Below are 25,052 nucleotides of genomic sequence, written 5' to 3' on the forward strand. Positions count from 1 at the left end.
CCACACTTCAATTCCATATGTAATGTTGGACTGGATAAAAGATTTGTACAGGAGAATAAGTGCATGTTGGGGGACACAGTGTCGTAATTTAAAAAAAAATACCAGCCTTCCGTCTCACACATTTATTTATAGCTTGTATGTGACTTCTCCAAGGCAAATGACTATCAATGCATATTCCGACAAAAGATGCCTCATTCATTCTACTAATGACATTATCTGATAGTTTCATTGTTCCTTTCACAGTAAATTCCCATTTTTTACTTTTGGTAATCATATAATTTGTCTTTTTCAAATCAATTGTCACTTTATTAGAATTGCACCAGTCTTGAATTTTCCCTTAATGCAGATTGATGATCCCCATGTCAACTTCCCTCTGGCCAACATTAAATGTATGAAATATATTTGTATCGTCAGCAAATAATCTAAAATTAAAAAAGGAAGTTGAATTTGTTAAGTCGTTTATATATATGAAGAAGAGCGTTGGCCCAAGAACTGATCCTTGTGGTACACCACACTTTATTAAAGTATTATACTATATTATAAGTACTATATTATTAAGTATTATAGTATTTGTTACCAATTTATCCACTTCAGTGTTCTTTTTACTTCTATTACCGCCATTCAGTAATTCATTTACAGTTTTCCAGGTTTTGCTTGTAGCGAACTTTGAAGGAATTCATGCCGAAAAGTATAAAAGATATAGAAATATTCTTGGAACTGTTTTGAAAAATGCGAAAAGAATGTACTACAGTAATTTATTTCATGAGCAGTGTGAAATCTCTTCACAATCTTAAAGGCATAATTTACCATTTGCAGATGAAACAAAAACCCAGCATTCGTGCTTTAAAATAGTTCTAAAATGTGAGTTAGGGATAGAAACAACCACTGTCAAAGTTGTAATTGGTAAAATCGATGTTAAGTATTGTTAAATATACAAAATGTGAACAATAGTTATAATAAAAATGCTTCCAGACTAAACCGTCTACGGTTACGGTTTATTGAGAAAAAATACAGATATCTCTTCATATTTTAGGCTTTATTACGAAAAATTTATATGATAGGATGTTTTGTGGTACAACAGACATACACATATGCATTAAATGTCATATCTTGAAAATTATTTAATCACTGTTCCCAAAGGTAAACTGGACCTTTAAATTCGAGCGTTTTAACATTGTGAACACATTGTGAATCATCAATTCCCAGTGTGAAACAGAACATTACTATGTGAACTCTCTGTGTGAAAAAAAAAAACCAAAACACACCACAATCATCTTCACGCTGTTAAATTTGGAGCGTTTTCGCACAGTCGACTATGTAAACACTTTGTGAACACACTGTAAGACACTGTATTCTTCCCAGCAGGATTGTTGTACAATATACAAAGGAGGGCGGAGTTTTTCAAAGATACATACAACATTTTCAGTGAATTGAAAGTAAGTGCATTCCTTTATAAACATTTTCTGGACTTATTCTGTCTATTCATGAAATGATTATAGCATGTATAGAACAGGATAAACGTTTAGAGTTTAGATGGCATATTATGACACAACATGTTTGAATCAGAAACTTGAACCCCCTTTAAGAGTTGTAATCCATTTCCTCATGTTAAAAGCTACGACAATGAGGGGTACTCACAGCACGTTGATGGAAATGTTGCTGGCAAATGACTTGGCGTCGATGCTGGATATTTCATTTCCTTCTAGATCACTGCGGAAATTTGACAGATAATTAATAAATGCTTTATCAGTCATATCAATTAAAGTAATATATACCTTAACATAACATAACAGAAGTGCTTTATTGCGTTTCCTTTGACTTCATTTGACGTTTACAACCAGCTTAATAGCTGACTTCCAACACTTATAGCTGACGGAATAACTTCCTCGAGATGGCACAAATAAACATAATGGTAAGAGCCTCAACCCATCTCGCACCCATCTTTTAACACATCTCTTCCCCCCTCCCTCTCCCCCTCCCCCTCCCCCTCCCCCTTTCTCTCTTAATATACATATGAGTTACAGCTGCGCTATTATGGGATTGACAATACATGCGTACATGTATGTATGTGTATATTGAGGAGTTCTATTTCAAGTTTTTCGGGACAGACAAGTCAATAAAAGGCATCGGAACACTACTCGGAAAGGCTCAATACTAGGCGGCGGATTAATTCAGCAGCGAAGAGCGTAATTGGGTTGAGGGTAGGATTGCGGCTGTGCTTTCAGTTTCGAGAATGACATCAGTCCCTCCAAAGGCTCTAGATGCCATTACGTTATTATTCAACAACCAGTCAGCTGGAATCTCCCAAGCATTTTACGCTACAGGTAGAGCCATTTCACTGCGCAAATCATGAACGCTTTACCCCATGAAATACCGACAACCCAGGAGACAGCCTTTGAATGCCAAAGGCATCAGGAAGTAAGCCAACTAACTCAGAGCTGGGAAGGAGGTGGGAGGGAGCTGGGGTATCGAGGAAAGGGAAAACTGTCTTTTTTATATACAATGTTATAAAAGCAACTGAATGTTCGGCTAACTATAGGGCAAAGACAAGTTGAATGGTCTCCTTTGAGTTATAGCTGCGCTATTATGTTTTCAAATTGACAGTAGTTAGACATGTTAGAGTTGCAGCAATTTGGAGCTTTATCTGTGGTGCCAGTTAATACCTGTAATTGCAAACCAGGAAAAAAAAAAGAATAAAGCTATGAAAAAAATAAAGAAACCCAGCCAAACACCACATACAAGCACCGGCTCACACACACAAAATCAAAGGAAATGCCAGATACGTAGGAGACGCGGATAGGAGAATGAACAAAATTAGAAAATGGAAAAAAGAGGAACATATTTAAAACATGGAGTTCAATTGCAAAGTAATTTTAATCTGCTTCCCTTTAACGTTAAAGGAAATGTTTTCTTTTTTTTTTTGCTCGTGCCGTTATCTTAGTTTAATTATCGTATCCTTTTGATTTCATGTAGCCAAAAAAAAAAGGGGGAGAAAAATTGCTATAAAAGAAGAGGAAAGCACAAATTTCTACTGCTCTGCAGTTCACTGCCCTGATAGAGTTTGTTCATGCAACAGTGCGCATGGATACCACTCTACCCATAGAACTCGCCAGAAAAGTGCAGACACCTTAGGGATTTTTTTTTCTAATCCATATAGCAGTCCTCGCTGTTACTATATACGAAGCGTTAGCCGTAAGAGGATTGCTTTCTGCAGCTTTTAACAGGTACAGGGAAGATCTAGCCTACACGTAAAGGGTCAGACGATGGCAATCGTAGAAAAAACAAGACAAAATAGAACAAAGTAAAAAAAAGAAGAAATTTTGGCACCTCACCAACGGGTATGACTGTAATTGACGCTACAAGATTACAAGTACGATGAAACGAGCTTTACTCGAATCAATATTTCATAAAGATGTATGAAGAATGCCTAAAAACGTATTCTACCTGTTTTCTTTTCCGAGCTTATCTACTAGACTAAAGGAAATATTTTGATCATAATGGCAGCATTTAACAGTTTCAGAGAAAAAAAAAGATGCTTATTAAAGGGCAGGTCTAGCACAATCAAACCCAAGATGGCTGATTCATCACTGAGTCATAATGGACAGCTCTGTTCGAGGTACGCAGAAGAGTTATGGCCATGGAACGGCAACTGCGACGAAGCTGTCATAAAATATAATTCTAGGCATAGTAATGACTGGGAATACGGAAAATTGAATGGTGTGTCAAGTGGTGGATAGGGCTACGGGCATCGTTTGCAGATGACTTCACGGACAATCTAATTTTTCGTCTTTTTTTATACAAAGGCACGCAAACGTAACTGTGTCGAGCCCCCCCCCCCTTTTTTTTTTTTGCACCATACAAAGAAATACATAAGGTGTCACCACCATGGGCCCGCCCACTTGTTTTACCCCGTAAGTGGCACTAGAAAGAAATAAGAAATAGATAGATTGTCAGAAGTTGCGCTGAAGGCCCCCCCCCCCCTTTTTTTTTTTTTTTTTTTTTTTTTTTTTTTTTTTTTTTTTTGCTTGTTAGCTCATGAAACCCGGAAGTTTTGAAAACGCTCCGCCGGCCCTGTAACATTATGAGTAGCTACCATGCTGTATGATAATATCAATGTGGTATACCGTGTACACCAGTATAACGAAGTCCTCGGGACCGGCGGTGTTCTTTCGTAATATCGAAATTTCGTTAAAGCTGAACAGTATAGTGTTTGGAGATATGTCACTATGTAGGTTATAATTTTTGGACCTGTATTTCGATTTTGTTGCAACGAGAAATTTGTTATAACTTTGTTAGTTATAAGGGGAGTGCATTGTACATGAAAGATTTGCTCGTATATAATGGTTTATACTCACATCCAGGCTATGGACTTGATATCCTTCAGCGCCTTTCCCTCCTTCAAGTCTGAAATTTTGTTGTCTCTCAAATCTCTAGAAACATTGAAAATGAAAAAAAAAAACAAAGTTGAAAATTAATGATCGACGGATCGATCCATACATCGATTGTACTCGTCATTCATTTGCGGGTTTTGATGACGTGATATATGCGGGCATTGGACCATAATACACGTCGATGGCCAAGTGCCCGTCAGACGCCAGATGACCGTTCCGTATAAAAACAACAAGAACAAGATAAAATCCTACAGTTACAGAATGTCTGCAAATAGTCCCTTTTCCCACTAACGACATACATTTTCATACATACAGCCCTGTGCTGTATGTTAAATGGAACTGGCGGCGATCTATCAATATCTGACACAAAGAAGCACAGCAAAGCATAAATATATTACTTGAATTTCACGAAAACTTCAAAAGAAATACCCGGGTTAGGAAATAATACATGTCCTTCCAAGGGATCTAATTTCAAGTTAACTTCAAACCCATGAAACGAGGAATGGAAATTTACCCCTTAAGGGACACGCCAAGTGTGTGATGAAATGAAACATCGATAAAGACTTTCTACTTTTGGGTCTGCATGTTTTATTAACCTATTTGGTGTGAATTTCCACTGGGGTTGGCCCGACCGAAAGAACGAGTGAGCAGAATTTCACTTCAAATAATGGAAATCGTCGCCGTCTCTGAGTCTCAGAAGCATGTAACAATAACAGGTCCTCTTCTCGCTCACGTTTTACTCTGCTTTGATATAGATGCCCCGGAGAGATATCTGCCAGACGCAAAAATAGAAGTGCACATGGCATGTTGAAGTGGTTTGGCAATTTAAGTAATTATATTTTTTTCTAGAACTTTCCTCGATGATTACCTAAAGTTTTGAAGTTTCATAGACAAATTAGGGCTGAGGTTTTCAAAATACGTCTATTTGTAACTTGATATAACAGCCGGGGGTGTTCGAAAGACGCAACATTATATATTTGTAATCCCCTATGATACCTTGTATGAGGAAAAATGCCACGTTCGTTGTAGGTCAAGTGAAAGGCATTTGTATTTCTTTCGGTATCATATGCGACCAAATAAGAATGGTACAGAAGTTTCCACTCACAGCCAGTATAGTTGCTCCAATCCTGAAAACATTCCAGCCTCAAGAGATCGCAACGAATTACCCTGCAGGAATCTGCGATATGTAAGTCGAAAAACAAAAGGAATGTAAACATTACTGGGAGAAACTTCTCAAGTAGAACAATTAAACAATATTATAGTCTTAAATCATTTGGGGGGAAAAGGGCAATCTAATACACGTGTTTTGCCGTCTTTGATAATAATGATTCTACTGGCTATGGATATTCATAAATCTATTTTAGAATTGAAAATCCCCATTTTTAACACCAAACATATACCCTATAAATACAACTAAGTAGTAGGCACACTGTCCGTGAAGTTGTTAGCCATGTTTACCATCATATTAAGTAGGGTATGCTTAATATGATATACGCTTACCCTACCTATGATAGTAGGCTTGTATTATCGTCTATATTATAGATAGCTAGTTTGTAGTTATTCTCTAGAGGGGCATCTTCTTAAATTTATTGATTTTCTTTTGCCACGACACATTCTTACCTATACATTACAAGGGACCTATACATTACAAGATTTGCTTTTAAGTAGGTCCCCACATTTCATGTTTGTAAAATTGTCTTCTCTTGTATTTTTTGTAATTACGACGCTATGTTCAGTCTTATGTCAAATCGATTGTGTCATGTTATTCGTGATTTGAGATGTGGAACAATAAATCAAATCAAATCAAAATCAAAAGAATACATGGACGGGAAATAAGATGTTTATCAGAACAAAACATGTCATTAAAGATATAAGAATGCCATCACATGGAAACCTGAGAATTAAGGTTTTTTTTACGCCTGTGACACCAAATAAAGCGTACTCAACGCCAGGTTCAAATCTGAGTTAATGAGTAGAATATGACAAACAGAATACTGTGAAGGTCTCATCATAGCTGGGTATGATAAAAAGAAAATAAATGTGGAACTGTATGATTCTTCATGCTTTCACGAATCAGTGCTACAGGCCTAAACGTTGCATGATGTGATCACCTCACAAGCTCCTACTGAACTCTGAAAAAAATAACTGAATTTCCTTTTTTGACGTAGAATAAAGAAAATCCTTGCTATCTTGCTATGACTCACCAAAAATGGTGAGAGATAGAGACTGCATTATTGCGCGCAGATGAGAGCGCATCATTGCAATGTACTAATAAGTATTATAAAATGGGTTCAAGAATGTAGCCAATGGGAAGCGCTGAAATGAGTCATGTGTGCTTTGGTTATTCTAGTCCCATCGCACTGCGTGTTAAATCCTATTGCCGATCGTCTGTGCGCGCGGCGGCTCCTTTGAATTGCATGCATACAGTACGCGCTGTCAATCCTGTAAACAACTTCTAGTTCGGGCTGCCGGCCGGCCGCCCTTTCTTCCCTTGTGCATACCCTGTATACGCTATAATTTTCGCGTACATAAATTTTCGCGAATTGCCGCTGTCACACATTTTCGCGAGTGGTTAAATTCGCGATTGGGGGACCAGAGAAAATATGAAGTGGCAAAGAAAGTGTGAATTTCAGCTTTCTAGCAAATAAGAATGATACTAGTTATACACTGCATGAAAAAAACTTGCCAAACTCTGCGAACTAGTAAGTTAGAATTCAACATTTCTGAAGTGGTTAAGTCCATCGCACTAGATTTCTGACGAGTGGTCCCCTTGCGAGAATGGATTAATGGCTCTCTACAGTATTCGTAAGTAGACGTGGACGTGCTATATGTACGTAAACAAGCTAAGCCAGTATGGTCTGTTCGGTAAGCCGTGACATGGTATACTAGTACTGAAATGTTGGTATCATCAAGGCAAGGGATTCATTTTGGAAGGTGATATTTTCGCGTGTTGTTAATTTCGCGAATAGCTCCCGACTCGCGAAATTCGTGAAAATAAAACCCCCGCGAAATATATAGCGTATACAGTATTACATGTGTGGCGTACGTATACTCTTATACGTACACTTTGGACAGTACAGTAGACCAACCGTTGTGGGACCGGACGCGTACATGGAGTCACTTTGAAGGGCAAATCCAACGATTTAGCAGGTTAATTCTCACGCCGTTTTCAGAGTATGTTGTCTAGTAGGCCTATATGAGGAGTCTATATCAAGTCTTTAAGGTAAAGGGTGCATATTCTATGTAAAATAAGTAAGTTTTCATGCGGGAACTTAAGTGTCCGGAAACCCAACCCCCCCATCATACTTATACTGTATGTGCGGGATTTCCGAGTGCGACGTGCGTAAATGTTTGGGACGAACATCTTCGGACGTCTTGACCCACAAAGGTACGTGAAAAACGCTGAAAAATGCTGTTAGTTTTCGAATTTTCGACCCATTTTATAAAACAAATGATGCACAGGATTATTTCATGGCGTTAGTGGAGGCGTAGCTCACTCTCGGGTATTTACAATGTAGTGCATGTTTCACAATTGTAAATACCCTCGAGTGCACTATACGCCTCCACTAACGCACTATATCCTGTCCATCATTTGTATAAAGAAACCTGTACAGATTATAGTAATCATGATGCAGATCGTTGTCTTCATATCCCTAGCATTTGTACAAAATGACGCTGAGCACGAACAGGGAGGAGAATTTCACCAAGGAGGAAAGGTATCGTTAATCTGGTTGTGTCGCACAATCCCTATATCTTCTTGACCGATCTCGCAGCTTCAGAGCCTAAGTATCTGAGTGGAGGCAGTGGCTCTAATTCTTGTCGGAAATCTCTGCGACATTTTAATTCAAAGCATGTGCAAGAAGCATAGATGCCATAATGATTTACATCCTGCTGCATCTCAACAACGTACTTACGCAGGGTTGGGGCTTTCCTAATAATCTTCCTAAGATTCTTTCCCAAGTGCATTCTAGAATACAAACTTCTTCCTAAGTCAGAAATTTGCATATCTTCCTAAAATTCATCCTGCTGCATATTTTCCAAACTTTATTCCTATAAGTATAGGAAAAAGTTAGGAAGAAAGTTAGGAAGAAAGTTGGGAAGATTTTCAGAATACCACTTAGTAAAAATCCTGACTTAGGAAGAAAAATCCTCCTGGAACGGCTTTAGAATACCACCCTAGATGTTTGCCAGGAGAGTGATTGTCCCTAAAATGCATCAACTCACAGCCAATTTAAGCTGTTTAATCCAAGGAAGGCACCTCGCTCTATAGATGATATGTTATTCTCGGAGAGATATCTGTAGACAGCAAAAACCAAACAAAAATAGAAGAGAATTGGAGAATGTAGAGAGAATTCATGAGGGAATTTACATTGGACTGAAGAGTAATATTTTTTTTTTCGATGAAGACCTACATCTCTTACCACGCAAAATTTCAACAAAGCTAGAACCTAGCAGATTTATGAGAATGAATATTTCCAAACAGAAAACGAATAACAAACAAATAAAAAGAAGATAATAACCAATCTCTTAGGTACACAATATGCGAGTCATAATCTGTTTTCTTAGCATATTTGTCGCCATGTTAACGTTGTTGACTGACAACTTCTTTAAGAAAGAGTGTCTTGTTGAAAGACTGGGAGTAATCGGTGGGAGGGAGTCATGAATATGCATTACGTCTCTTGGTCTTTACCGACTGTCAACATCTACCATGTCTACAAAGATGTCGGTGAATATGGCGTTTTTGGACTCGAAAAGAAATAAACGACAAGAATGCTGTGGACGATAATCTCTGTCACAAATCACAAAGATAGATATGACATCCGTGGAGAAAACAAGGATAACAATGGGATTCCGAGGAAGAGAGAAAAATAAAGGTCGAAAAAAGAAAGGAAATGATGGCTCGTTTTAGAGAAAGACTTTATCAAACAGAGGTACTTTGTTCAGATACATAATGACATTCAGTCCTGAGAAAACTGTGTTTGAAATCAAAAGTCATAACGAATTGGCAAAATACCAATAAGCAAATAAACCGACGAAAATGAGATAAAAACCAATTCATGATCAGTTATGAAATCAGAAGAAAATACGAGAACGCAACGGTCGTTAATACAATCTTTCTCATATCTATAATTGATATTCCAAAACTTACAGTTTTGTAACTTGATGGAGATTACCAAAAGAATTCCTGGGTATTTCTTGCAGACGATTACCTAAGAGGTTCCTGGAAAAGGAAAAACACGAGTGGAAAAGATGTCGGATATCGTGCCTTTTTATTTTCATTTTGCAAGCTAGGATAACTTAATAGGCCATTAGGGTCGTTAAAAACACTGTCCTTCATGGGGGAAAAAGAGAGAGCATTAAAAAATGACATCAAATTTGACAGTGTTTGCAATTAATCATATGGTTTCTACAATTATCCACTAGATGTGTGTTTTCTTCTTTGCGCGTGTGGAATTATGAAATGTATGCAGGCGCGGGGAGGGTCTCATGCAAATGTATCAAAACTATTTGGCGGTGTTGAACAGATCTTTATTCACAAATCAATATCAACGCCGCTTTTCCACACAGTCATCTATGTATGCACATGAATGTCATGATATATACGTATAATGTATATTTGATTATTCATGATTTGTATGTAGCTACATATACACATACACATAGAAATTCTTATCATATTAATTTCATATAATCTTATAGAGGTCATATAAGATTAAAAAAAAACTGAAGGGGAATGGCTGGAAATATGCCATCAAATTTCTTTGAACAGATCATGGAGGGGTCAAATGGTCCGGGCTCGATTCATTGTGGATGGGTAATAAAAGTTACAGACGGTAATCCTTAACTTCGAGGATAAGCTCGTAATTAAGTATGAGGCGCCAAATGTCGCGTTGTCTCTTTCGTCAGGAAATTGTCATTTCATGACTGAAATGTTTTTCGTGGGCAGATGACAACGTCAATTTCGTCAACGATATGAATTCGTAACGAAATTGTAATTATGTGACAAAAGAGACCATGCGACATTTGGCGCCCTATACTAATTACGAATGTAACCTCGAAGGAAAAGATCACCGACTGAACGTAATTGCTGAAAGATTTTAGTGCAAGTGTTAGAATGGTTGGTCTTGATGAGCTTGATTAAGGATGAGGGAAGTATGTTGTTATCTTTTGTATTCATTGCAAAGTAAGCATTGTTTCTATTCAATTGTTTATGTGTTTTGTATTAAACTTTATGATTTCTAACTTTTTACAAATTGTTAACAGTATGATTTATCAAGTGTACTCTTTGTAGGTACCTATTTGTATAACCTTTTGCTGCTGGATGGAAATAAAGGACAATTGAATCGAATTGAATGAAAATGTATCGAATTGAATCGAATTGAATTAAACAATTATTTGGGAACGCAGCGGCGGATCGGGGGGGGGGGGGCACCGGGCGCCCCCTTTAATCTGTTTTCATTTTTTAGATAAAACAAATAAAAAGGAAAAATAAAGGGGTTGAAATGAATGAGTACATGAATTGATACAGATCAGAGTGATTCCTACGATACTCACAGAAACACAAGAGAAGGAAAGTTTGCAAACGTTTCGTTGTCGATATGCTCGATCTCGTTGTACTTTAAATGCCTGCAAGATACAAATAATGTAATGATCAGACCATTAGCGGGTGAAGCTATCTGCACGGTGCCGTGATGGCAGGTCCGTATCATGTCGAGGATTAAATATGCTGCTTTTTGTTCTCATCTTCCTATTGATGGAGACCTCATATGCGACCAGGTTGAGGTCTCTACGATTCTATGCCCCACAATCAATAAGTTCGCAAACAAGCCTAAGGTGACTTGCCAGGGTGACTACAACACTCCATCCACCGTCGTATATTTGCCCGCTCGAGGGGTGTAACAATAGAGTCGCCGCTCGGATGTTTACAGTGTCACTGGAGAGAGGAGCGCTGTCTCTATTAACTGGGTGAACACAATTTCTTTGATTAAATGACGCTCTCCATCTTTAAAGAAATCGCTCTTACATCCCGGAGACTTCTTCCTGCTAACACGTTCGAGATTAGTACGTATTAACGCACACTTTTACGCTAAATCCTTGGGCTCTGTCCCTAAACATTTCATACAGACACAGCCTTTTCAGAGGTGTAATGTAACACTTGTCATCCCCGCGGGAGTTTAACTTTTCCCATGAGATGCAGGAGATGACCTTACAACAGAAAATGTTGTCTCTAAGGGAAAGTATAACTCCCAGGAGACTATCAGGTGTTACAACGCTAGACAAGGTTATTACATATCTTATACTATAATAAGTACACATAAACACACATGTTCATTTTATTCTAGCCTCGTCAGCAGTCTGTGAAATTCTTGAATCATATTATATGACACGATATGTTATTGATCACTAGAAATATGTTGAATCATATTACCTGACGTGGTGTCACAGCTCTTAATATAATTTCGATCCTCGCTGCATTAAAGTAGTCACGTGATTGTACTATGACCAATCACCGACTAGTATTCATGTAGAACATTTAATATAACGAAAGTCACTGACAGACACACACACAGACACACACACACACACACACACACACACAAATATAATTCAATATTGAAAATGGTATTGACATGTCAGATATGCGACTCCAAACAGTACAACCATTTACAAGAAATTAGATTCAACCAATACTAAATACATAATGTATTATATTAGTTACAATCAATTACAACGTTATACTAATAAACATTATGCTGTTTTTTCTCACTCCATAAGTAAATTCTAGCGGGAAACCCAATACCAACATGTCCCGAGTGTTGAACTCATCGTACTTTTATTTTTGTTGCACAGTAATGATCACCAGTTTTAGATGACATTTTTATACTTGCCAGTATCATGATATGCACGCTTATACGCAACTAGTAAGATTTCATGTATTTATGTAATACTCTCAAAGAGCATTGTGACATGTAAATTGAATTTTTGTACTTCATAAAAGTAATAGCATGCATGTTTGGTGAATTTACAAGTGCCCTTATGTAGTATTCTCCTCACACTACTCAAGAGGTGAGCGGGACGACCTTCATAGAGCAAAGTTTTCTTCTTCTTTTTTTAATGACGATGAAATACAAAACGATCACAGAAAAAAACGAGTATTGCTTGGATACCAGAAATAATTTGAGACTTATCAATCTTATCAATCATTTTAACGGCCATTTTTTACGGAAAATACTTATAACATTAAATATTAATCCATATCACCTCATCACAACGAGAGAGCTATGGTCTAATCATATTAACTCACTATTAAATTAAGACTACAAAATATGTTATGAGATCTTGATTTCTTCCTGTCTCCATCCCATCCATAATAATATTAGTGAAAGCACACAATTCGCCATACCGGTATCCATTACGGTGTGTAACCGTTCGCGTAACGGGTTTTACAAAGTGACGAATAGGCACATTAGCCGACAAACGTTCACAAATAGCAACATTTTAGGGTTTTTTTTTTTTACCATTTGCCACTACCAGAATTAAGTCTTTTCGTGATTTTTCGATCTGTTACTTTTGTGATAGACAGAGTTTGATATGGGTATTCATGAATTGGGAAAAAGTGAAATTTGAAAAATCGACGAAATTTGAACATTGGCCGGTTCGTAATCCACTGACCAATCGTCGCATATTACTGCTATGAATGGAGCAAAGAATTAATTGCATTAAGCATTTTGCCTTGTACACACTCACAAAGTTGTATTAGGATAGATGGTCAGCATAAATGATAGTAAAACGAGAATTTTTTCTCTCGCTACAATGGGCAGATTATCCCCATTGTATCAGAACTAATGATCATTTAATCCGGTGAAGACATTCGCCTTTTACCGAAAAGATTTTAGTCCATGAGATCTAACTGTGAGTGTACACTAAATCTCATGTCGGGCATTTGTCGTACGACAGTTCTGGTTGCTTTGAACATCTTCAGTCATAAAAGTACGTAAGAACAGTTTGGAAAAAAGGCAGTTGACTTGCTGATTCAACGTTTGATTATCACGTTATCACGAGAAGTCTAAATAACTATGTCGAAATGTGTTCGTTTGTGCTCTGTACCATTTTGTTTTATTTGGTCATATTTTCAAATCAATAATGCTTGGAGCTGGTCATGGCTGAGCGGTGAAGACCACGCGAATAAGACCGCGGTGTTTCGTGAACGCATATGAGGTTCGAGTCCCAGCTCTTCTGTAGTGCCCCGTGGGCCTTTGGCGAGATGCTTTTTCCTCATCGTCACGTCTTTCGAAGGAGACTTAAACCTGTAGGTCACGCGTGCATGACAGCTTTACATGCACGTAAAAGAATATAATTCATTTCTCTCAGAAAATGCAGGATAGATTCCATGTAAATTAGTGGTCAAACACACACACACACACACACACACATACACACACACACAATTAATCGGCCGATATCTACAACACGTACAATAATCTCCAGGATTGCACGAAGCAGATTACCGTAAAGAAGAAGAAGAGTTACAAAGATGAAGCAATTATTTTCATTTTATTAACTCAAGTGAAGTTAAAATTCCCTTCATTATGAACACTTTTGAAATTTAACAGTTTGTTTCGGTTGAAGAACTTTCAAAAGCCCCTTAATTGTATAATTAATAACTGACTCTCAAGATGGCAAATCATTTTGGAAAATTAAAGACCCTATTTCTTTTTAAAAGTGGCAGAGTTTTGTAATTTTTTTTCCTAAATTTTGCCCAATATATACCTCTACAATGTAATATAAAATAATTATGCAAAGAAAATCATGGGTACCAATCTAATAATGACGAGGTAGTAATCTTTTTTTTTAGGGTAAAAATTTTCCGAGGCTTCGATGGGTTATTCAATTTAATTTAATTTCATTTATTTCCACTTTAATCATCAAATTTACACAATAATGTATTAAAAAGAAAGAAACAAACAAAACTACAGGGTATCAAATATGATAGTGGCGGAATCATGAGAAGTACAAAAATAGCCTTATCGAAAATGAGCCTTAGATATAATGTCAAGATGAAAATGCATGTAATTATTTATAACCATTTATAATCATTTGCAATACGGTTGAGACAAACATAAACACAAACAAACAAATTATACAATAAAATTCACAGCATCTTTGAATTCAAGTCAAAGAATACTGCAAGATAATTAAGCATACTCTCCATTTAGTTATTCATCAAGTTGTATCTTAATTGCATCAAAAAGTGCTGCTTATTTTTTAAATTGTCTTAGGGTCTTACTGATCTTTAGAAAAAAAAAAGTCATTGCGGGGATTAGTGAAGCCAAGTCACAGAAATTTTGGAAAAGGTTTTGAAATGTCAATTTAAAGATAAAGAGGATTAACAATCACTGAGTTATGCCTTTTGGATGATTCGGCGTCTCTCTGCTCTTGGGGGCCACGTTTCTGTTACAGCTGATCATGGATGGAATGGAACTGAACACCAGTTCCCTCTTCGGCGATCATCATTTTAGTCTTTCAAATCAACCCTGATGAAAATACTTGAGGGGCTTGTACAGACTTGACTTAACTTGACTGTTCAAACACATTTTCTAAAGACCCGAAGAGGAACAAAAAGAATACGTAGACTAAAAAGAGAAGAAAAACTGGATGAAACAAACTTACAATCGTGTAACATTAGATGGTATTCCCGGAGGCACTCGGGACAAGCTGAGATTGGAACAAGCGAGCAGAGTAAGCCTTTTGCAAGTGCAGCCGTCTGGGTAGTAGGCAAGAGCTGTGCGTGTGAAAACGGGGAAAGACACAATAGCAGCCAGGCACTGGTTGATTGTTCGCATCACGTAAGATATTCCCCCGTCTGTCTTTGCTTTTGAAAAAAGTAACATATTATTGTATCCTGCATGACTTAATTCTAATGTGCATAACGAAAATGTCTGCTCTAGGAACAACGTCGACAGAACAATCACACTCCGTAGATTGTCTCCTCCACCAAAACATATCAATTTCCCCCATGTTTCACTAATACCTCAGCGGGATTTTTAATGTGTGTGTGTTTGTTTGTTTGTTTGTTTGTTTTTTGTTGTTTACAAAGGACAATACAGGAAACAGTTACGTGTTTAAAAGTACAATCACGACGGCTTGTATGAGAAATGATTAACATTTCAAACAGAGGTGCGTAAGTGGCATGTTGTTGAACCCTGACTGATCAGTGTACCCAACCTGTAATTTGCGGAAAAATGAAAAAAAAAAATACAACAACATTCGACAACATCGAACATACAGCAAGTTTAATGCGAAGGCTATTTGACGGGAGCAAGTTGTGTGGAAATGGATTTTCACAAGAAAATGCCACAGAAACAGCTCTAGACTCTGCTTTTATCAGCCCCAATCACTGTCATGTAACAGCTATATAGTGTGAAATTATCAGATTATTAAATGGAATCAGATTGTGGGGTGGGGGGACTTCACTAAATTGCTTAAACAACAATAACTAAAATCAAGTGGTATTGTACCTTCATTTATTACGACAATGTGATTGAGCTTATAGAAGACCGACACTTACCCAGGGTGCACAATGTTGCAATCACCAGCCTTTCAACTTCGTTGTGAAGTCAGCATCTTATCTTTATATAGACGGTCCTTATTGTCTATGAAACTTATCGTGAAAAAGAGTTGTTCATGAAAATATTTTTTGTTTGTTTGCTTGTTTTCTTTCCCGACCCTAACTCACCACATTCGTTGACAAATTTCACCTCTCCAACGGAAACACGGTGAAGCACGTCAAAATCTTCGTTCCATCCCTCAAGGATTTCTGTAAAGATAAAAGTAAGAATGATGCCTTAATCCCCTGCATGCCACATAAATATTCTGTCCATAAGTATGTGCGTGAAATTTGTCTAAATTTGGTACAGAAAGAGTTAACCTTAGATTGTCTTTTGTGACAAAAAAACATCAACACATAGCACTCATTGTGGATATCAAGATATCAAACTTCATAGCATCGCGATTTCTTTTTCCCAACGATATGAGTTATTGCTACACTTTTTATTATATTTTCTAGTAATTTCTGTACCAACTATATGCACATGTGGTATTTCAAACTATGTTATCTCTTAAGGTGTTTTTTTTTTTCAACTTTTGCAATCTGAGACTAATATTGTCAAATTCATCTCACTGAATGAAAAACAATCATCGATGAATTTAATATACTTTAAAGTACAAATTTTCGTTTGGTACAAGTTTGGTACAATTTCGTTTTAAGACTTTAAAATAATTCCTCGTGCAACTTCATCTAATATAAGCGTTAATAATAGAAATTTTAGGAATAGTGCATACACTTTTCTTTGTTTATAATTTTTTGTGTGTGTTATAAAACTCCTCGGTGGATCAGCTCCTTTTGTCATTAGGAGGAGGGTAAGTCTGTTAATCATGACTTTCAATCTTGTAAAGTGTTCATTAACCTGGTAAACTATGTGATTGGAATTCAATATCACTTTCCAAACATTATGGTCTACATAAATAGGTCTGTGGTGAGATCAATGGGGAAGAAAAAAAAAAGCAACTTATACAATTAAACAGAAAGAGAAGGACAAACAATGAGGGTGACTGCATTGTGTAAATGTGCTTGGTGGTCGATGACAGGGTTTGATGAGGCTGCAGAGCGTGGTATTACAAGCAACGATGACCGCTCGAGAGCGAGGTCAACCCTCGCAGAGGGGACAACCTGAGAAGGCAATGGGAGTGGAGATGTCTCGTGACACGGCTAATGACAACGTCTCGAGCATCGATACCACTGCCGGGGTAATAGGGAGTGACAACTCTATACATTTTTGATGTGGAGCATCCTTGTGAAGTGACTCCCACTGGGGGGAAACCAAGTTGACGCGCATCTCACGTAGCCTCGCTTCCAGCCTGCTGACCATCTTTTCTCTTTCCCTCCTTTTGCCTGAATAGCTCAGTTCACCACCAGCCCCACGTACAGGCATGCACGTGTAAAATCCGACCTCTACTTCGTATTTCCACGACGTACGAAAGTAGCGGAATTCAATTCCAGACTGAAGGACACATTGTATGCAGCTACTATCGTTCACTGGTTTTAAGGGAAAGGGCATCCACCGGCCTGAAGGTAAGGCTACTGCTATAAGTATCATGCTGCATTTTAGCTCTAGATTCAAGAGTATCCTCTGGGAGTCGGTTAAGAGGCGCACAAAAGTCCTCCAAGACGACTGTTTTAGACCACGAGCGTTATAGGTTTGCCTTCAAAAGGCCAATGGCCTTTTCAACTCCTACCCGCTTTGTATGGTTTCTTGCTTGCTGCTAATCATTTACTTTTCACTATTTTCCAAACAATCAACCCAATTTCTAACATTGTCCTGTAGCTAATATCAACTGCAGGGTCAGGTTTGTTTATTCAGGGATACACGGGAGTATTTCCTTGAAAGCTTTAATGTATTTAATTGAAAGCTTTAATGTACTTAATTGAAAGCTTTAAGGTATTTGCAACCTATGTCTGCTAAAAATGTCAATATGACATCATTCAAATGACTGTATTTCTTTCGAGGACGTCGAAGAGAAAATTAAAAGGATGTCTGCGGTAATGAAAGCACTTCGGATGAATTCGAGAAAATTCGGCGAAGTTTTTACTGACACAATAAAATGGACCGATCTAACAACAGCATATGACGTCTCATAGCTAAAATAACATAAGTGCATTCATTGCTACTGAAGAAGAGGTTAAATGACTTTGAATTAAGGCTAATTGTGATATCATTCGAAAGAAAGGTGGCACAGAACGCTACTATACGTGTGCACAGTTTACAAACCATCACTGGAAGGCATATTAAAGTTGTTGGTTCTGTTGTTGTTGTTTTTTAGAAGGCAAGGGCCATAGCATTTTCGAATTTGAAAAGCCCACCCAACAATGGTGAATGTAACTAAACAGCAAATCACCCGGCACGGCCATTTCGAATGCATAACTCAAATAGTGTGGCTGCAAGACCAGTCCAAGCTAATGCTGACAATGACTTTGGCCGAAGTGGTCGGGGACGGCGATTGCCTGAGAGATATGGAATTTTACCTGTTATATGATATAGGTATACTGTTGGTGTTTTTAAAGCAGATCATTCAAATGACACTGAAAAGCGTTAGATTCACTTTGCATCGGTATGGTATAAAAATACAATGCTCACCTAGAAAAACAGTTACCCCTGAATCTGTGCATCGCCTGTAGTTGCAAGAAAGTTTCAATCAATTGCAACTTGCAACTGATTGTCACTGGCCAATCAAAATCATTGTTGCATGCATGCATGTCTTCTTAATAGGGCAGACCCTGAGCCAATCAGAATGGTTGTTTCAAAATTAGCAATTATTTGCAATTGATCGCAACTTTCTTGCAACACCCCAATAGTCTGTTGTTGCTTGCTGAGGCCATTCAGTGACGTCACAAATATCAAGCGCGTTCGGTGTGGAAAGGAGAAGACCCTTCTCGCTTTATGTTGCACAAACAGTGACAAATCTTTTCTTGAGGTCGTGAATTATAATAACTGCATGGGGCTGGCTTAAACTCTGTTTGCAATTTCATGAAATATTATTCACGTTTAATATCTTTGAATGTACAGTTTAAAGTTTGAGATCTGCATTTGTTCATTAGAATAACGCTGTTCATACCTGAATATCCCTCTTTAAGACATAATTGTCCTTTTCTTAACACTGGTCATACTCCCATGAACTCTTTGAAACATCATTTTCGTTTAGAAAAATCACATTACAAAAAGGAATACAGACAAATACATGACGTACAATGTGATTTGTAATCATTTATTCAAACATTTTTTAAACTATGCAGACAATGCAAGTGATCGTTTAGATAACAGCACAGTAGTGATGAAATTTGTTTTTCAATAGTTTTTGGCATCTATTACTGTAGACATGTTTTCCTAGTTGGACGAAAATGTGCAGTAATATGAACGTGTGGTACATGTTTGGAAGTAGTGATGGTGGCGGTGATATAGGTAGACACGTTTTACCATCACAATGGACTACAGGTTTACACAAATCAGACTGTATATCGATGTAGATTTTGATTCACCAAGGTAGTATGATAAATCAACACGTAATCTAATCCGTTCGACAGGACCTTCTTGTGAAAATCACTTCTGACTTCTGTTCTGTCTGGCCCGTGATTTGTTAATGGGCGATGTTAATGCCTTTATTGTTCATAACCCTACGTCGAGGAATCTTCCAGATTACCAACTTGTATGTTGGTAACAATGTAAGGTTGCGGTGAGGTTGCGTCCCGTACCAACGTTGGGGCTGGGGGGGGGGGGGGGGGGGGGCTTAGCCCCACCGTTGGTACGGACTTTCTTTAGCCCACTTTCTGTTTACACTTGTTTTTGCCAAAGTGGGCTAGCCCCACCGATAATCCCGTACAATCTGGCCCCGCAAAATAGCAGGGTTAGCACCGCAATTGCGGTGCCAAGCAAGCGAGTGTAAACAGAACGGAAAAATAATCCGGGGCTAAGCGACGGAGACGAAGTCCGACCCCCACAGACCAATCAGAAACGAGGTAATCAAGTGTTGCCGGTGCGTGCGTGTACTTGTACAGTGCACAGCGTAATCATGAATATTCATGTGGTTTGGGAAGTACGGGACTAAGAAATACGAGTTTAAAAAGGTCAATTTTCTCCTTAGCCCAGGACAAGAGCTTAGTACGGGATTTATTGGCGAGTGTAAAAAGCTGAAAAAATTGGTACGGGACTGACGATAGTCCTGGGTCAGAGAAAGTACGGGGTTAAGAGATATAAGTGTAAAAATGGCTTATCGGAAAATTTTTGATCGTCTTGTTGAAGTTCAAAATCAACAAGAATAACAATAACTAAGAAACTATTCGAAAAACAATTTTCTATTTTGAAGTGACACCAGGAGGTATTTATCTAACGCCACTAATGAGCACCGAAAATTAAACACAAGCTCGGTGTTTCATATTTAACACCGGACTTTTTGCAGTGTGTATTCAGTAGAAGTAGTATATCTATGCGGAGAAGAATTTATGAAGCGTGAAGTATTGAGTGATGAGGGTTTTCTGTACTTATTGGAGGCCATTTAAGGGCAATCTTTTGATGTTTTTGGCATAACAAATTATCAGTCATATCTTTGTGTTCGTAAGTGTCTCTTCTAGAGAGGATGTTCATAGCAAACTTTTCATTTAATACACGAGAAAGTATCATATGAGAATTTCACTATACTTTAATAGTAGATTACCAATGTTGCGGCCATTATTGGAAACCAGTTTGGCTGACTTGATAAATTCGTTGAACTGAAATATTTATAACAATACGAGTTATTGGTTCTCACCCAGGGTTTAATCTCCCGAATCACTCGAGAGCATTATTTTTCATCACAGACAAGAAAATATAAAAAGAAATGTCAGGTATTAGTTTATTAGTTTGAATATCTCATATTCCTCAAGGATACAAGAGTTGTATCACCCAGACTCGGATTCAGCATCCTCGAAATAAAATAAAACCTTAACAAAACAAAAAGATTGAGCGGACGATGAATAGTCAGACCAAAAATCTGACTTTGGCACTTGGTGTATTGACAGTTTTGTGCCAAGATATTATTTGGTTCCTTTGTGTCTATGATGGTAGACTGAATATTAACTGAAAAGGGTTATATTTTTGAAATCAGATGGATTTATATAACAGTGTTTCCCTTCATTATGCTCTTTGAAATTGACGAATAAAGTGGGAAAGGAAAGCGAAGAGAGAAGACGATATGTACTAGGAAGATTTTCTTTCTTTTTTATTGTTTTGAGGCATTCTGTACTTTAAAAAAATATAAATTCCTTGTTTACCTTTATTATTCTCTAAACAAAGAAACTCGGAAAGGAGGCTGTATTTGGCGAGGCATCGCTTCATAAACCTTTCAGACGGGATGTTTAAATGCATGGGTCCAACAATGATTTGTATTAAGATTGCTATGAAGGAGAAAGATGAGGGATGGAATAAAAAGTTACGAAAATCGTACTCATAAGTCTGAGAACAAACATAGTGAGGCCTTTCCCAATAAAGTATTTGTTTGTATTTTCCTGATACACTTATTTCTGCAAATTACGTCTCCAGCGAAATCATTAAGCGAGCATATAAAAACAATTTCGAGTCCATCACGGCTGAAAAAAAATCTTTTTTTTTCCAGGGGACAAGAACTTATGTCGTCGAAGTTTGTTTATTTGATATTTTATTTAATGAGCCATTACCCTGGGGTTAGGAGATTCTTTAATGGTATGATACACTTAGGATTGCTTGACCCTCAAGGCTGGTCGAATGGACAGCGTGAGGATATTGCGATGGCGTTTTGGCAATCAGCGAACTTCCTTTGAAATAAAAAAAGAAAGCTTAGAAATATATTCACCCCATAGGCAATCATTTGTCTCTTCGCCGCACAATTCTTTGAGGCCAGACCCAGTATAGCTGGAGTTAGCCTGAGGAATCTATGATATAGTCCCGTGACATAACGACATTTTAATGCGGCACGCGCGGGAAATCACTTCGAGTTCCCGCGATTGAGGCGCTTCGCTACCTTGCCATTAGCGTTCATTTTAATCACCCATTCATTTTCCTTCCAGCGAGGCAATTTGTTTAAAGTTTAGTGAATTGCTGAATAATTTGTCCCGTTCATTCATTCGTTTTTTACTTTCTTCCACGTTGGGCTTGGACCCAAGATTGTCCACCACACTGACCGCAAGATGATTGCGCATTGTTCTTCAGAACGTGCCCCAAGGCGCCAAGGAAAGAGCATCATTACAAACCTGATTCGTTCATAGACTTTCCACTTGTCTGGTGATCGTCTGCTTGTCACATACAGATTAAGCAGTGAACAACGAATGAAGATCCATGAAAAATGTTACTAATGAGGTCTGTATGGTGTGGGTGTGTGATGTGGGGGAAGAGAAGTCGTGAGGTTCGCTTCCTGTGGGTTTTGTAACTTTCTAATGAGTTGACTTAAGGAATATAAAAATGGCTGTTTCGAGGCTTTTCATACAACAAAAAGTTTTTAAGAAGTGACAAGCACTTCATTGCCCGGGGAGATTTACGTCATTTTCTCATTTCAGGACGATTCCGAAATATAGTTTAAGAATCTTTTCTGTGGTTAAAAAACAAGAAAACTATAATAGATACAACAACTTGGGGAAAACCAAGAATTTAAGGAGATATAAAGTCCAGTGTGCTTTATTTTTTTGTCAGCGGAGAAAAACTTCATTTACTGCGCTGGAAAAGTCGAAATAATTTTTCCCATTGATCTAGGCAGCGACATCGAATGAACCTTGTTAGTTGTTGTTGGCATGTTAGTTTGTGAGCAACTTATCCAAGAAGCCTTGTGCAGGTGGGCTTGATATCTGCGTCTATTGATCATCATCATTATTTTTGTCCCCTCATTGCCTCTGAAGTGAAGTGAATTCGTTTACCTTTCCATCACACAGTTAAAATCAACGACACCGTGAATCAGTATTGGCGGTGGCAGTATATATTTGGGGAAAAGAGAAGAGACGATGACTTTTAACCCAGTATGTGCTTTTGCACGTAAAACCTCGTAGCACTGTTCAAAGTTCCTGGCACAGAAAGGGTTGAAATTACTTACATTCGACACATTCTACTTCTGGCTACACTATGGTTATGTAGCAAACATGAGGGCTCGTCTAGTACCCCCTTGCTATTTCTAAGGCTTCTTTATTTTGTCTGCCCAATATGTTTAATTTACTCATCTTGAGGGCAACATGCAAACACACACACACACACACACACACACACACACACACACACACACACATATATATATATATATATATATATATATATATATATATATATATATATATTTACACTACCCCACTCCTGCCTGACATGCACCACCGCACACAAACCTTCCCCCAATATCACATGATCACTCACATCCCGCCACAAGACAGCCACAAGACATCCAGGCAACGCAAACGTCTGCTTAGCAGGTAATTATATTATTTAGTTTATTTATGATATATGTTTGATAATTTTTATTGGATGATATGTTTGTATGCTATATATACTCACTATACACTCATTTACAGTTATACATTGTTGAATGTGTTGCAAAGTGCCAAAAAATATTGCCAAGTATGTCATGTAACTATTAACTCATGCTCAACTTATATTTAATATATTGTATTTATGACTTCAGATTTGTTATGCTCAAAAACATATATTTCGTTTCACAAACAGACATTAAAGCTGAGGAAGACCACGGTCGAAAGCTTCACAACTCTGCCGGTTTCATGCGACATCTTCTGTTATCTACATTGTCTCAACTATATATATATATATATATATATATATATATATATATATATATATATACAGATTACGCACACACACACACACACACCCACACACATACACATACACACACACACACGCGCACGCACACACACATACACACACACACACACACACACACATATCATAGTTTACGTGTGGAAATTGTTGTTTTTTCTTGTTGTTAATGTTGTTTTGTACATTCACAAACTCTATACATTCCGCGTAAGGAAACAGCAAAATGAACGTTCCAGCAAGTAAATACAATGCTATATGTGATCTAACTGTACTCAAAGACAGCGAGTGAACTAGAAATTCAACAACTAATTCATGATCAATAATAGTAAGCATTTGGCATCAATGTGTCTCTGTATAAGACTTCCGTCGGATAAAAACCGGCAATCTCCCTTAAATAGTTTCCACGGTGATGCTCTACTTCGATCGTTAAAGATCTAATGCTACGGTTGAGCAGCTGCTTCGCCACTGGATTGAACGGTTTTGAATTTCGAGAATCCTAATCGCCTCTCTGCAGAGAGGGAGGCACAATCTTCTTGCAGTTTTTTGGGGAAAACGTCACCACCTTATTGGGCTTTGAAAGAACGAAAGAAGCAGACGTACGGGGGTATTACGTCAAATCCACCCTACGGGGGAAAGGGATTGCGCGATACGACTCTGCAAGGGGGACGCCGGAAGACCGAAAACTAAAACGTGGCGGAGAATGAAGATTCAGAAGCGTATGTTATGTACGTGATAGCCTTGAACCCATTTTATCCCATGCTCTCAGCGTTTGTGTTTGCCAGGAAAAACGACGTGGCCGGCCGCAGAGAACAGCAAACACAAAATGAAGATGTACCAAGAGCCGAAATGAGATATTTCAAGACGCCCATCACATCACAGATATATTTCACACACAGTATCATATGCCAAAGAGAACACTGTAATCAACACAATTGCTATACAGTTTGTATTTTCAAACGAATCTGTGTAATCTTTTTCTTTACGTGTACGAATTAGTGTGATCAAGTAGAATTACTGAATGCTATGTTAGCTGTCATTATTTTTTTTCTGTGTGTACTCATTTGCTTCTTTGCGAATATATCATGAGACGAAATTCGAATAAGGAACACTTAAAAAAGAGGGCATATAATCTGCACATTCAAAGAAAAATAGGTTAAATTTTGAACCTTTACACGTGTGACACAATATTATTGTAGGACCTTTATGGGTGCAACTTTCCACCTCTCAGACCAGTGATCACGTTTAAAGATGCAAATTGTGTCACGCGTAAAGGTGCAAAGTTGAAACT

At 37.8% G+C, this 25,052-nt stretch overlaps 1 protein-coding gene across 1 annotated transcript in view; it reads right to left on the reverse strand.

Annotated features, from left to right (window-relative positions):
* LOC139733064 (relaxin receptor 1-like) overlaps positions 1-25,052 on the reverse strand; it is a 75,421-nt gene that overhangs the window by 25,615 nt on the left and 24,754 nt on the right. Inside the window, exons 4-11 of the mRNA XM_071643906.1 lie at positions 16,129-16,209; positions 15,063-15,174; positions 10,947-11,018; positions 9,541-9,612; positions 8,616-8,687; positions 5,497-5,568; positions 4,356-4,430; positions 1,639-1,710 (exon numbers count right to left, since the gene is read on the reverse strand). Of these exons, the coding sequence (XP_071500007.1) occupies positions 1,639-1,710; positions 4,356-4,430; positions 5,497-5,568; positions 8,616-8,687; positions 9,541-9,612; positions 10,947-11,018; positions 15,063-15,174; positions 16,129-16,209 (628 nt within the window). The remainder of the gene's footprint in view (positions 1-1,638; positions 1,711-4,355; positions 4,431-5,496; positions 5,569-8,615; positions 8,688-9,540; positions 9,613-10,946; positions 11,019-15,062; positions 15,175-16,128; positions 16,210-25,052) is intronic.

The sequence above is a fragment of the Diadema antillarum genome, unplaced genomic scaffold, assembly GCF_040938485.1.
Source record: "Diadema antillarum isolate AM-2024a unplaced genomic scaffold, OU_Dant_1.0 seq00000460_RagTag, whole genome shotgun sequence".
In the NCBI taxonomy this organism is placed as follows: Eukaryota; Metazoa; Echinodermata; class Echinoidea; order Diadematoida; family Diadematidae; genus Diadema; species Diadema antillarum.